Source organism: Dendrobates tinctorius, unplaced genomic scaffold, assembly GCF_039654945.1.
Source record: "Dendrobates tinctorius isolate UK_male_01 unplaced genomic scaffold, ASM3965494v1 ptg000162l, whole genome shotgun sequence".
Taxonomy (NCBI): Eukaryota; Metazoa; Chordata; class Amphibia; order Anura; family Dendrobatidae; genus Dendrobates; species Dendrobates tinctorius.
Window position 1 is genome coordinate 32,410,526 of NW_027361829.1, and position 12,811 is coordinate 32,423,336.

The window sequence follows — 12,811 nt, forward strand, 5'->3', positions numbered from 1 at the left end:
TATATATTTCATGTTCACTCCCCCCTATAAAGCTCCGGGAATATAATATATACCTGTTTATATGGGATATGTGTTCATTCTCCTATTATCTACATATATTTCATGTTCATTCCCCACCTATAAAGCTCAGGGAATATAATATACACCTGTTTATATGGGATCTGTGTTCATTCTCCTATTATCTATATATATTTCATGTTCACTCCCCCCTATAAAGCTCAGGGAATATAATATATACCTGTTTATATGGGATCTGTGTTCATTCTCCTATTATCTATATATATTTCATGTTCACTTCCCCTATAAAGCTCAGGGAATATAATATACAGCTGTTTACATGGGATATGTGTTCATTCTCCTATTATCTACATATATTTCATGTTCATTCCATGGGCAATTTGCATAAGAGATCTATAAAACCCTGCTATATTTTTGGGCCGATAAGTTACTATGTTCATTCTTTTTTATTCCTTTTCTTAATTCTTTTTAGTATGTCCCTCTTTTTATATAGTGTAAGTAAACTTCTGGTTTCACCTGTATATTCGGAAGGCGGCCATACAGTCTGATGTGCTGACTACATATATCTGGCAGGAGCCTACAGTCTAGGACTTCAGGCGAAACCAGGCTCCAAGGCGAGTCCGTGTGGTAGACAGATTCTACAGATGGCGCTAGTTCACATGAAGCGTTTCTCGTACAGATTACAATATGCGCCAATCCGGACTTTAAAGTACAACATGGTTTTAAGGATTTCTTTTTTCTCCGCCTGTAATAAGGGCATGAAACCCCCCACCCACATGTACTGCCTGCATAGTCAAGGTGTAGAGCACGCCGTGTTGTTTTCCTCAGACTTCCCTCAGAGCAGTGGAGCTGCTACACCAGTCAGCATAATGTCACGGTGACGGCCACACAGCAGCCACTGGCCACTGCCACAATACTGGGACAGCATACGCCCCCGCCAATCCCGTGGCTGATTCAGCGTCACGTGATCCATCAGTCTCTGAGGGCGGGAGCTGGCGCGATGACGTCACTCTGAACCTGTCACTGACATGTGACTGCAGGCAAATAGTAGAACGAGGGAGGCTGGAGACTGACAGGGCAGGACTGCATGGCAGGGAGAGGCGTGGACCGCACACAGGGCACTACATGCACGGTGCCTGGGGTAGTCCAGTGTTAGTGCTGCTGGTATACGGCAGCACAAGAGCGCTGCAAGAAGGTGCAAACACGGAACGGTTCAGGTCTGACCCCTGGTGGCCGCAGCAATACGGACCGTGTCTCGGTTACGTCACGCATGGATGCCCAGGTTGGAGAAGAGACCCCTGCGACCAGAGCGGGGCCTGTGCGGCATATTGTGGTGGTGGGCTTCCACCATAAGAAGGGCTGCCAGGTGAGACACTTCCCATGTGCGGGCTGTGTATTACATGCCCTCCGTGTGTGTACAGGGCACAGAGCCCCCGGGGTGCCTGTATACGGCTGTGAGCGCCTCCCTGCATGCTTCTGTGTGCACGATGATTGGGGAACGTCTGTCAGTCACTGCCCATGTCCTGGTGATGGGAGCTCTCTGCTGGTGCCTGGGTGCTTCACCTGCCTTTCTGTAGGTACAGAACACAGCCCACCAGCCTCTGAGGAGTACTGGGGGCGGGAAAGGACATAACCTGCAATGTTTATCCATGTGTCAGGCCTTCATAACAACATCCTGTACACGTCATGCAGGCTGCAGCATAGGCTGTGCACATTGTATAGACGAGCGTATGTATCCTGTACGCATCATACAGGCTGTACACATGGTATAACTATAGGCTGTAGCGTATGTATCCTGTACGCATCATACAGGCTGCACACATGGTTTAACTATAGGCTGTAGCGTATGTATCCTGTACGCATCATACAGGCTGTACACATGGTATAACTATAGGCTGTAGCGTATGTATCCTGTACGCATCATACAGGCTGTACACATGGTATAACTATAGGCTGTAGCGTATGTATCCTGTACGCATCATACAGGCTGTGCACATTGTATAGGCTGTGCACATTGTATAGGCAGTAGCGTATGTATCCTGTACGCATCATACAGGCTGTACACATGGTATAACTATAGGCTGTAGCATATGTATCCTGTACGCATCATACAGGCTGTACACATGGTATAACTATAGGCTGTAGCGTATGTATCCTGTACGCATCATACAGGCTGTACACATGGTATAACTATAGGCTGTAGCATATGTATCCTGTACGCAACATACAGGCTGTACACATGGTGTAACTATAGGCTGTAGCGTATGGTACAGGCTGTACACATGGTATAATTATAGGCTGTAGCGTATGTATCCTGTACGCAACATACAGGCTGTACACATGGTATAACTATAGGCTGGAGCGTATGTAAACTGTACGCGTCATACAGGCTGTACACATGGTATAACTATAGGCTGTAGCGTATGATGCGTACAGGATACATACGCTAGAGCCTATAGTTATACCATGTGTACAGCCTGCATGATGCTTACAGGATACATACGCTACAGCCTATAGGTATACCATGTGTACAGCTTGTATGTTACGTACAGGAAACATACGCTACAGCCTATACAATGTGCACAGCCTGTATGATGCGTACAGGATACACCATACGCTACAGCCTATAGTTATACCATGTGTACAGCCTGTATGATGCGTACAGGAAACATACAGGCTGTACACATGGTATAACTATAGGCTGTAGCGTATGGTGTTTCCTGTACGCAACATACAAGCTGTACACATGGTATACCTATAGGCTGTAGCGTATGTATCCTCTACGCATCATACATGCTGTACACATGGTATAACTATAGGCTGTAGCGTATGTATCCTGTACGCATCATACAGGCTGTGCACATCATACAGGCTGTGCACATTGTATAGGCTGTAGCGTATGTATCCTGTACGCATCATACAGGCTGTACACATGGTATAACTATAGGCTGTAGCGTATGTATCCTGTACGCAACATACAGGCTGTACACATGGTGTAACTATAGACTGTAGCGTATGTATCCTGTACGCATCATACAGGCTGTACACATGGTGTAACTATAGGCTGTAGCTTATGTATCCTGTACGCAACGTACAGGCTGTACACATGGTATAACTATAGGCTGTAGCGTATGTATCCTCTACGCATCATACATGCTGTACACATGGTATAACTATAGGCTGTAGCGTATGTATCCTGTACGCATCATACAGGCTGTGCACATTGTATAGGCTATAGCGTATGTATCCTGTACGCAACATACAGGCTGTACACATGGTGTAACTATAGGCTGTAGCGTATGTATCCTGTACGCATCATACAGGCTGTACACATGGTATAACTATAGGCTGTAGCGTATGTATCCTGTACGCATCATACAGGCTGTGCACATTGTATAGGCTATAGCGTATGTATCCTGTACGCAACATACAGGCTGTACACATGGTGTAACTATAGGCTGTAGCGTATGTATCCTGTACGCATCATACAGGCTGTACACATGGTATAACTATAGGCTGGAGCGTATGTAAACTGTACGCATCATACAGGCTGTACACATGGTATAACTATAGGCTGGAGCGTATGTAAACTGTACGCATCATACAGGCTGTACACATGGTATAACTATAGGCTGGAGCGTACGTATCCTGTACGCATCATACAGGCTGTACACATGGTATAACTATAGGCTGTAGCATATGTATCCTCTATGCATCATACAGGCTGTAGCATACACAGCACTGGCAAACATTAAGAGACCACTTTCAAATGTTCAGTTTGTCTGATTGTTCTCTTTCCAAGTATATTTTTGAGTAAAATGTAAACTGCTGACAACATGTCTTTGAATTTCCAAGTAATAAATTTTGTATTTATTTTCAGAAAATGAGAAATGGTCAAAAGAACAAACAAATGCAGTGCTTGCAGACCTCAAATAATGCTAAGAAAACAAGTTCAAAATCATTTAGAAACAACAATACTAATGTTTTAACTCGGGAAGAGTTCAGAAATCAATATTTTGTGTAATAACCATGATTTTTAATCACAGCTTTCATGCGTCTTGGCATGCTTGCAACCAGTCTTTCTCATTGCTTTTGGGTGACCTTATGCCACTCCTGGTACACAAATTTAAGCAGTTCTTCTTTGTTTTATGGCTTGTGACTATCCATCTTCCTCTTGATTACATTCCAGAGGTTTTCAATGGGGTTCAGGTCTGGAGATTGGGTAGCCATGACAGGGATTTGATGTGGTCATCCTTCATCCACACATTGATTGACCTAAGTGTGTGGCATGGCGCATTGTCCTGCTGGAAAAACCAGTCCTCAGAGTTGGAGAACATTGCCTGAGCAGAAGGAATCAACTGTTTTTCCAGGATAACCTTGTATGCGGCTTGATTCATACATCCTTTGGAAAGATTAATCTGCCCAAGTCCAGCCTTGCCGAAACATCCCCAGATCACCGATCCTCCACCAAATTTCACAGTGGGCGCAAGACACTATGGCTTGTACACCTCTCCAGGTCTCTGTCTAACCATTAGACGACCAGGTGTTGGGCAAAGCTGAAAATTAGACTCATCAGAGAAAATTACCTTACTCCAGTCCTCTATGGTCCAATTGTTATGGTCTTTGGCAAATTTCAGCCTGGCTCTCCTTTGCTTCTCATTGATGAAAGGCTTTTTTCTAGTTTTACATGACTTGAGCTCTGCTTTTAGGAGCCTGTTACCAACTATTCTTGCCTTGCACTTCAGCCCAGCTGCCATTTGCCATTCCTTTTGTAGGTCACTTGATGTCTTCCTGCGGTTGTTGAGTAGCATTCAAATAAGATGACGGTCATCCCAGTCAGTGGAGAGTCGTTTTCGGCCTCTTCCGGTCTGTAGCTTTGTTGTCCCCAATATCTGCTGCTTGACCTTGTTGTAATGGACTGCCATCTTAGAAATTTTAAGGATGGAGGCAACATGACGCTCACTGTATCCGTCTGTTAAGGCCGGTTTCACATTAGCGCTTTTTCAGCGCACGCACGGCCGGGGGTAGCTCCGCCCCCGAGCCGGCTCTCTGCCCGGCGTGCCCGCCCCTTGCTTGTAGCGCCGCCTACTAGCGGACAGCGGCGCCTGCGATCGGCGCACCCTATCTTTAGCATAGGGTGCGCAGGCCGTGCGCTAGTTGCGCTTTGACCTGCGCTGCGCACTTTTGACGGTGCGCCGTGCGCGCCAAAATCAAACTTTTCGGATTTTGGCGCGCACGGCGCACCGTCAAAAGTGCGCAGCGCAGGTCAAAGCGCAACTAGCGCACGGCCTGCGCACGATCTGCGCACCCTATGCTAAAGATAGGGTGCGCCGATCGCAGGCGCCGCTGTCCGCTAGTAGGCGGCGCTACAAGCAAGGGGCGGGCACACCGGGCAGAGAGCCGGCTCGGGGGCGGAGCTACCCCCGGCCGTGCGTGCGCTGAAAAAGCGCTAATGTGAAACCGGCCTAATAAAGCCAGAACTGAGTCCTTCTTTTCCTCTCTCAAGACTTTTTCATTTCAACTCATTTGGCATGGTTAAGTTATTTTTTTTTCATTCCTTTTACTTTTAGGATATTACTAGCACTTGTTTTGCCATCCAGCTTGTCCTATTGCAATAGGATTGGGAACACCACAGCAGGGTTTTTATACTTTCCTTCGTTAAATAAGATTTGGCTGAGGTGACCTAATCAGAAGCACACTAAGTAGAATGAGGGGTACTCTGGTTGGAATTCAACTGACTCTGGAATGGAATAAATGTCAGACATGTACAGAAGCTGATTTTTATAAAACTGTGCAGTGGTCTCTTAATTTTTGCCAGAGTTGTAGATTCTGTATGCATCATACAGGCTGTAGCATGTATGGGCTGTAGCATATATATCCTGTACGGGCTGCAGCGCGTATATATCGTGTGTGCACCGTACAGGCTGTAGCATAACAAATAGTATAATGGAAATTAGCTGTGACAATTAAGGCCAAAACCTGGGATTTGTATGCATATTATGATTTCCACAAAGAATGTATTTGGTGAAATCCACAACAAATCTCTGCATTTTCCGCAGTGAAAACTGACCTGCTGATTAGAAAATATTCAACCCAAGTCAATTTCTGTGTTGAAAATCTCTTCTTTTTGCAACTGTTTCCACAGTGGATTTTTCATCCACCAATCCATATTGAAAATCAAAAGCATTACCCTCCCGTGTGCATGTACCCTTATGGTAAAGCCACATGGATAGGATACACATGAATAGCTCTTATCTGGTCATATGGTCATATCCAGATGTAGTATAGTCTGGCTTTTCTCCTGAGTGATAACCGGTAGTATAATCTAGCTTTGCTCCCGAGTGATATCCGGTAGTATAGTCTAGCTTTGCTCCCGAGTGATATCCGGTAGTATAGTCTAGCTTTGCTCCCGAGTGATATCCGGTAGTATAGTCTAGCTTTGCTCCCGAGTGATAACCGGTAGTATAATCTAGCTTTGCTCCCGAGTGATAACCGGTAGTATAATCTAGCTTTGCTCCCGAGTGATATCCGGTAGTATAGTCTAGCTTTGCTCCCGAGTGATATCCGGTAGTATAGTCTAGCTTTGCTCCCGAGTGATATCCGGTAGTATAGTCTAGCTTTGCTCCCGAGTGATAACCGGTAGTATAATCTAGCTTTGCTCCCGAGTGATAACCGGTAGTATAATCTAGCTTTGCTCCCGAGTGATATCCGGTAGTATAGTCTAGCTTTGCTCCCGAGTGATATCCGGTAGTATAGTTTAGTTTAGCTTTGCCTTCTTGGTCTCTGCCTTGGCAGATAGAGTTTTACAAATTAATTTCTTAATCTCTTTGATTGCTCTCCTATAATGGTATTTGGCCAAATGAGATTGACCTATTCTTGGTTATTAATATCAAATCAGTGGCGATCCATCCCTGATTGGCTGTTAGCAGGTCTAAAAGCAGCCAGTCGATGTAAACATTGAATAGAGCTGTGCTAGCTAGGTCATCAGTATCCTATGCCCAGAGAACTCATGTATGTTGTTGGGGTATGTCTGGTGTCAGATTTGTAATTGTTTCTATTGACAACCATCAATTTCTTAGGCTGTTACTTCACCATAGAAAATAATTTATATAATACTTTGGCTTGTGAACAAGGCCAAAATATAAAGCGTGTGCGAATCATGTATAGTACCAAGAATGGGATCGGATTTTGTCATATGTAATGAGGACGAACCCCAAGAGGGAGGTAATCAATTTGGTCAAGAATATTTGTACTGAGGCCTAACTTTAGATTAAAGTGATTGTAGACAAACGCTCGCTGAGCCTTTGTAGAATCTCTGGGCTCAACTATTGGCTGCAGTACTGACGACCAACAAATACCAGGGCAGTGGCGAGTCTTTTTTTTTTTTTTCCTCTTCACAACTACCACAGTTTATAGCTTATAAACTGTTAAAGGTGACCATAGACTTTAAGAAAATAAAGAAATAAATATATATTTTTGCTTTTTATCCACATTTTTCCCTATACCCTGAGCGGCACTATTTTACCCTTTTGGCACTTTTTGTATTTTCCTGTTGATCTGGTCTTCTGTTATCTGCAGTCGTCTTGTTTGGTGAACACTTTCTATAGTATTCCCTGTCTGAGTGTAAGATGATATTCTCGTTATTCAGGTAAAGTTTTATTTCATAACCCTGCAGTTTTGAGCAAGTTGCCATCTGCATTTATTTTATTAGTCCTCTCAAGGAACTAACAAATGGTCAGAAGTTTAAAAAATATGTTCACCTCGCCCCCCTTTTCCCCATTAGAAATTAAAAAAAAAATTCACACATTTGGTATTGCTGCATTCGTAAAGGTCCGATATTTCAAAATATAAAATAAACTAGATGGAGGCCCGATTCTATTGCATCGGGGGGGTGGTAATATCACAATGGGGGCAGGCTTTGCAGCGTTAAAAATCTCTACCCCCCCCCCCATGTGCTCACCCACCTATCCACTCTCTCTTTCCCCATGTGCGGACTTCTCCCGTCTGTGCGCTCTTCTTTGACCTGTCTACCACATGTGCTATTCCCCTTGTCTGCTGTGTCTCTGCTTACTGTGCTGTGTTCTCCCCTCATGTGATGTCCCGTTTGAGCTGTCTCCCCCTCTGTGCTCTTTCTTACCCCTGTGTCTGACCATGTACAGAACATACCACAGCTCCTAGGCAGGGGAGGAAGCAAAAGACAATACTGACATTCAGGGCTGTGGAGTCGGAGTCGGAGTCGGTGCTCATTTTGGTGGAGTCGGAGTCGGAGTTGGAGTCGGTATAAAATGGACCGACTCCTAAAATATATAATAAATTGGGTACAGTAATTCAATGCAGGATGTGCTGAATATTTTTTCATAGGAGTTTGGGAAAGTTATGAAATGTCCTATAAATGGCTGTTATATTCCTGATCTAAGGCTACATTCACACACAGCGTTTTTCCTGTGTTTTTTGAGGATACGTTTTTCAGCTGCAAAAGCTGATCATCTTTTTAAAAAACTGCATCACCTGAAAGGTTTTTGAGCTCATAGATAATGTTTTCAATAGCAAAAGCAGATTAGAAATCTGCTCTATCTATCCATTTATCCATATCTGTCTATCCATATCGTATCTGTACCAAAAAGAATGAAAACCGGGTAGTACACCAATATATATTCTGTTCTATCTAAATATCTTGATTATTGGATCATAAAAATGATTAAATGTCTGAGATTCACATTGTACTACAATAAATTTTTCACTTAAATATAAGCAATATGTGTGGGAGTCGGAGTCGTGGAGTCGGAGTTGGAGTCGGTGTAAGGGAAATTGAGGAGTCGGAGTCGCAGGTTTGGCTTACCGACTCCACAGCCCTGCTGACATTACAGCAGGAGATCGCAGAGGATACATTTTGTGAGGTAAAATATTGTTTAAAAACAGTCAGTGAAATAATTTACCTCACAAAATGAATCCTCTGTGATCCCCTGCTGTAATGCCAGTATTGTCTTTTTCTTCCTCCCCTGCCCAGGATATGTGGTATGCTCCATACACGGTCAGACACAGACTATTTTTAAAATGAACTTTCGTTCGTGGGAAAACCCCATTAATGTGACCGGCTTCATCTGCCTGTAGACACGTCGAGCATCTGCCGCCGGGATCAGCAGAATGATTCACTGCGCCTGCGCAGAATTAGTGCAGGCGCAGTGCTGGTGGTACTGCGCAAGAGGATGTATGTTAGTGGTGCGTACAGCGTATAGAGTGTGTGTGGTGCGAAATTTCCGCACATTGGTCGTCGGGGTCGCAGGCAATTTCAGAAAAAGCAAGCTGGTCAAATATTAATGTATTTCATGAGCTGATGAACGCAGACAGGTATTTATATATGTAGATTGGTAATACAATTGTTTTCTTAATTAGAGGCCAAAAAATGTTTACCGGTTGAGGTGCCACCTGCAGATCATTGTGTCTTTCTGCAGGTTTATGAAAATTGATGTTTAAACTGTATTTAGTGATAAAATCATGAATGTGTGGTTTGTTTGCTGAAGGGAGTAAGCTTACCTCTCAAATGGTGTATCGTGTGTGAAGTAATTAGCGAAAAAGCAGTGCTTGTTTACAATTGTGTTGGTAGTGTGCTTTGGGGTACTGTGGTGCCACCTGCAGGTCATTTTTCCTTACTGCAGGTTCATGAAAATTAATGTTTAAACTGTATTTTGTGATCAAATCGTGGATGTGTGGTTTGTTTGGCTATTTTCTTGCTGAAAGGGGCAAGTTTACCTTTCAAATGGTGTATAAATTTTGTGTGTGGGAGCAGTATGAACGGAGATACAAAGGAATCACCAAAAAACAGTGTTTAGAAATAATAGAATATATTAATCAGATCAGTAAACTGCGTGATGAGAAGAAAAAACTCCAGAACTGCGTGTTTTTTTTTTTTTCAACAGCAACATAAGCAAAATGTAATAAGAGATAATCAAAACACTTAACTATCCCCAAATGATATCAATAAAAACATTGGCTTGGGGCCAGAAACCAAGCCATCACACAGGTACATATCCCAGAAATTGAAATTGTTACAACTCTCGGAAAATGACAAGCAAAATTTTTTTTTTTTTCTTTTTTACTAATTTGAGAATTTTTTTTTCCTCCACTTAACATACACGTATAGTTATTTTATGTGTGTAATTATGATAACCTGGAGAATGATATTGGCAGGTAATTTTTACCATAAATTGCTTTAAAGACATTGTCCACTACTTTGACTTGGTGAACAAGCCAGAACTCTTAACAGCAGGGCTGTGGAGTCGGTAAGCCACAGTTGCGACTCCGACTCCTGGATTTTATCAGGCTCCGACTCCGACTCCTTCATAAATGGCCAATTCATAACAACAAATTTACTGTTGTAAAATATTAAACATCGTGCTTATTCAGTTTCTCACCATCATATAAGTAATCAGACCACTTAGAGCAAAAACTACATTTATTAGAATACAATTAGAATATAGCAAATAACTTTTATAAACTTTTCTAAACTGTAAGTAAATATGCAATAAACACTTTTATGCAGTTAATAAGAAGAAATCTATAAATTTGTCCTCAGAAAAAGTATTGCCTCTGTCAGATCCTCCTTCATGGATGCCCTCAAATCTGATCTAATTATTTTGAGAGCAGAGAACAACCTCTCTACACTAACTTGTGTTGGTGGCAAAGCAGTAACCACTCGGGCAACATCTTTGACAATGTCAGGATACAGAGGAATCGCTTGTTGCCGTGTTATTTTTGATGAACGGTCAAATTTCTCAATTTCTTTTAGTGCACATGAAAAATTCTGCTGAAATGTACTGGCTGTGTTCCTTGATGGGGATGACTCTTCTTCTATGGGGGAACGCTTTGCACGCTCCTTGTGATCCAAATATTTTTCGAAATTAAATTCATCAGTTGATGATGAGGGTGAAGATGTGGCAAGACGACCAAATTCTTCTTGTTCCTCCTGACTGTTCTGCAACCCTTTCATCCTTACTGCTATTTCAAACAGAGCTTCTTTTCCTTTACTTAGTTGTTGATCATCTAGAAGAATCCGATGCATTGGGTCTACATAAACAGCTGCCAAAAGAATGTTATTTTGTAATAGTAGCTCCTCTCTCCGTTTCATTGATGTAGCAATGCCACTTGCAATTAACCCTCCTCTTTGGGACAGGCGAAACATCAGGTTCTTCGACTCCTTTAAGAAAATACCTGGAGTTAAGTCCTCTGCTTGTAATTTTTTAGTCACTCTAAATGGGTGCTCTAGCAATTTTTCCAGCTCAGTCACCTGATTCCACTGACTTTCATTTAGCGTCAGTTGAGGGTTAGCCATGTCTACAAGAAAGGTTTTCAGTTCAACCAAGCGCTGAATCATTAAGTAAGTACTGCCCCATCGTGTGGCTTGATCAATAATTGCCCCTTTTCCAGCACGTCTCTTCAAAATTGAGTCAACTTTAGGGGTTCTGGCAACAGTAGCCAATTTTCTCACCTTGCCAATCAGTGCAGCAGCATGTCCTTCTTGCAGACTGTCTCTTATAGCCAGCTGTAGCGTATGCACAACACAGCGCATGTGATGAATGAAAGAACATATTGACACAGTTTCAACAAGATCATCTAAACTATCATGTTGCTGTTCATCTGAAGCAACTTCAGTTTGCTCCTCAGTTACAATACTGTGTTCCTCTATTTCAAACATTTCTGTGTCTGTGGACCCAGAATGTTCTTCTAGCTGCTGGTCACCATCATTACTCTCATTCATTAGCTTAATAGTACTTATATTTGAAGCATTGTCAGTTACGACAGAAAGAACTTGCTCTTTTATAATAAATAATAATAATAATTTTTATTTATATAGCGCCAACATATTCCGCAGCACTTTACAATTAAGCGGGGACATGTACAGACAATAAATTCAATACAAGTTAAGACAATTCAAACAATGACATTAGGAGTGAGGTCCCTGCTCGCAAGCTTACAATCTACAAGGAAATGGGGGGACACAGTAGGTGAGAAATGCTTGTTAATTCAGGTCTGGCAATTATAATAGGGATTTTCATATAAAGCTGCATGATCCGGTCATCAGCCCGTGTGTTTAAGCGCAATAGACAAGTATCAAGTGCAGTTATCATGTGCATGAAGGGTGTGGAGACAGATGAATAGTAGGGTGCAGATTCAGAATAATATTTGGAAGGAGGGAACAGGGCAAAGTTAGCTTGCTGAGTAGTTGATGTGATAGGCTTCTTTGAAGAGATGGGTTTTCAAAGCGCGCTTGAATAGGTCAGGGCTAGGTATCAGTCTGATCGTCTGGGGAAGTGCATTCCAGAGAGCTGGAGCAGCACGAGAGAAGTCTTGGAGACGGAGGTGAGAGGTTCGGATTACGGGGGATGTTAGTCTTAGGTCATTTGTAGAACGGAGGGCACGTGTAGGGCGATAGACAGAGATGAGAGAGGAGATATAAGGCGGTGCAGAACAGTGGAGAGCTTTGTGGGTGAGAGAGATGAGTTTATACTGGACCCTGTAGCGAATAGGTAGCCAGTGTAATGACTGGCACAAGATGGAGGCATCGGTGAAGCGGCTGGACAGAAATATGACCCTGGCTGCCGCATTCAAGATGGATTGGAGAGGAGAAAGTTTGGTAAGAGGGAGACCGATCAGAAGAGAGTTGCAGTAGTCCAGGCGAGAATGAATAAGAGCGACAGTAAGAGTCTTAGCAGTGTCAAAGGTGAGAAGAGGTCGGATTCTGGAGATGTTTTTAAGATGCAGGTGACAAGAGCGACTGAGTGATCGGATGTACGGA

General features: G+C 43.0%; 1 protein-coding gene across 2 annotated transcripts in view; it reads left to right on the forward strand.

Moving 5' to 3' along the window:
• Positions 1-1,025: 1,025 nt before the first annotated feature.
• The window catches only part of AVL9 (AVL9 cell migration associated), a 117,236-nt gene continuing 105,450 nt past the window's right edge, over positions 1,026-12,811 (forward strand). The window contains exon 1 of one of the 2 annotated variants that reach the window (XM_073549942.1): positions 1,026-1,384. In XM_073549942.1, coding sequence (XP_073406043.1) covers positions 1,289-1,384 — 96 coding nt within the window. In that variant the 5' untranslated portion in view covers positions 1,026-1,288. The remainder of the gene's footprint in view (positions 1,385-12,811) is intronic. The other variant, XM_073549941.1, reaches the window with a different exon arrangement.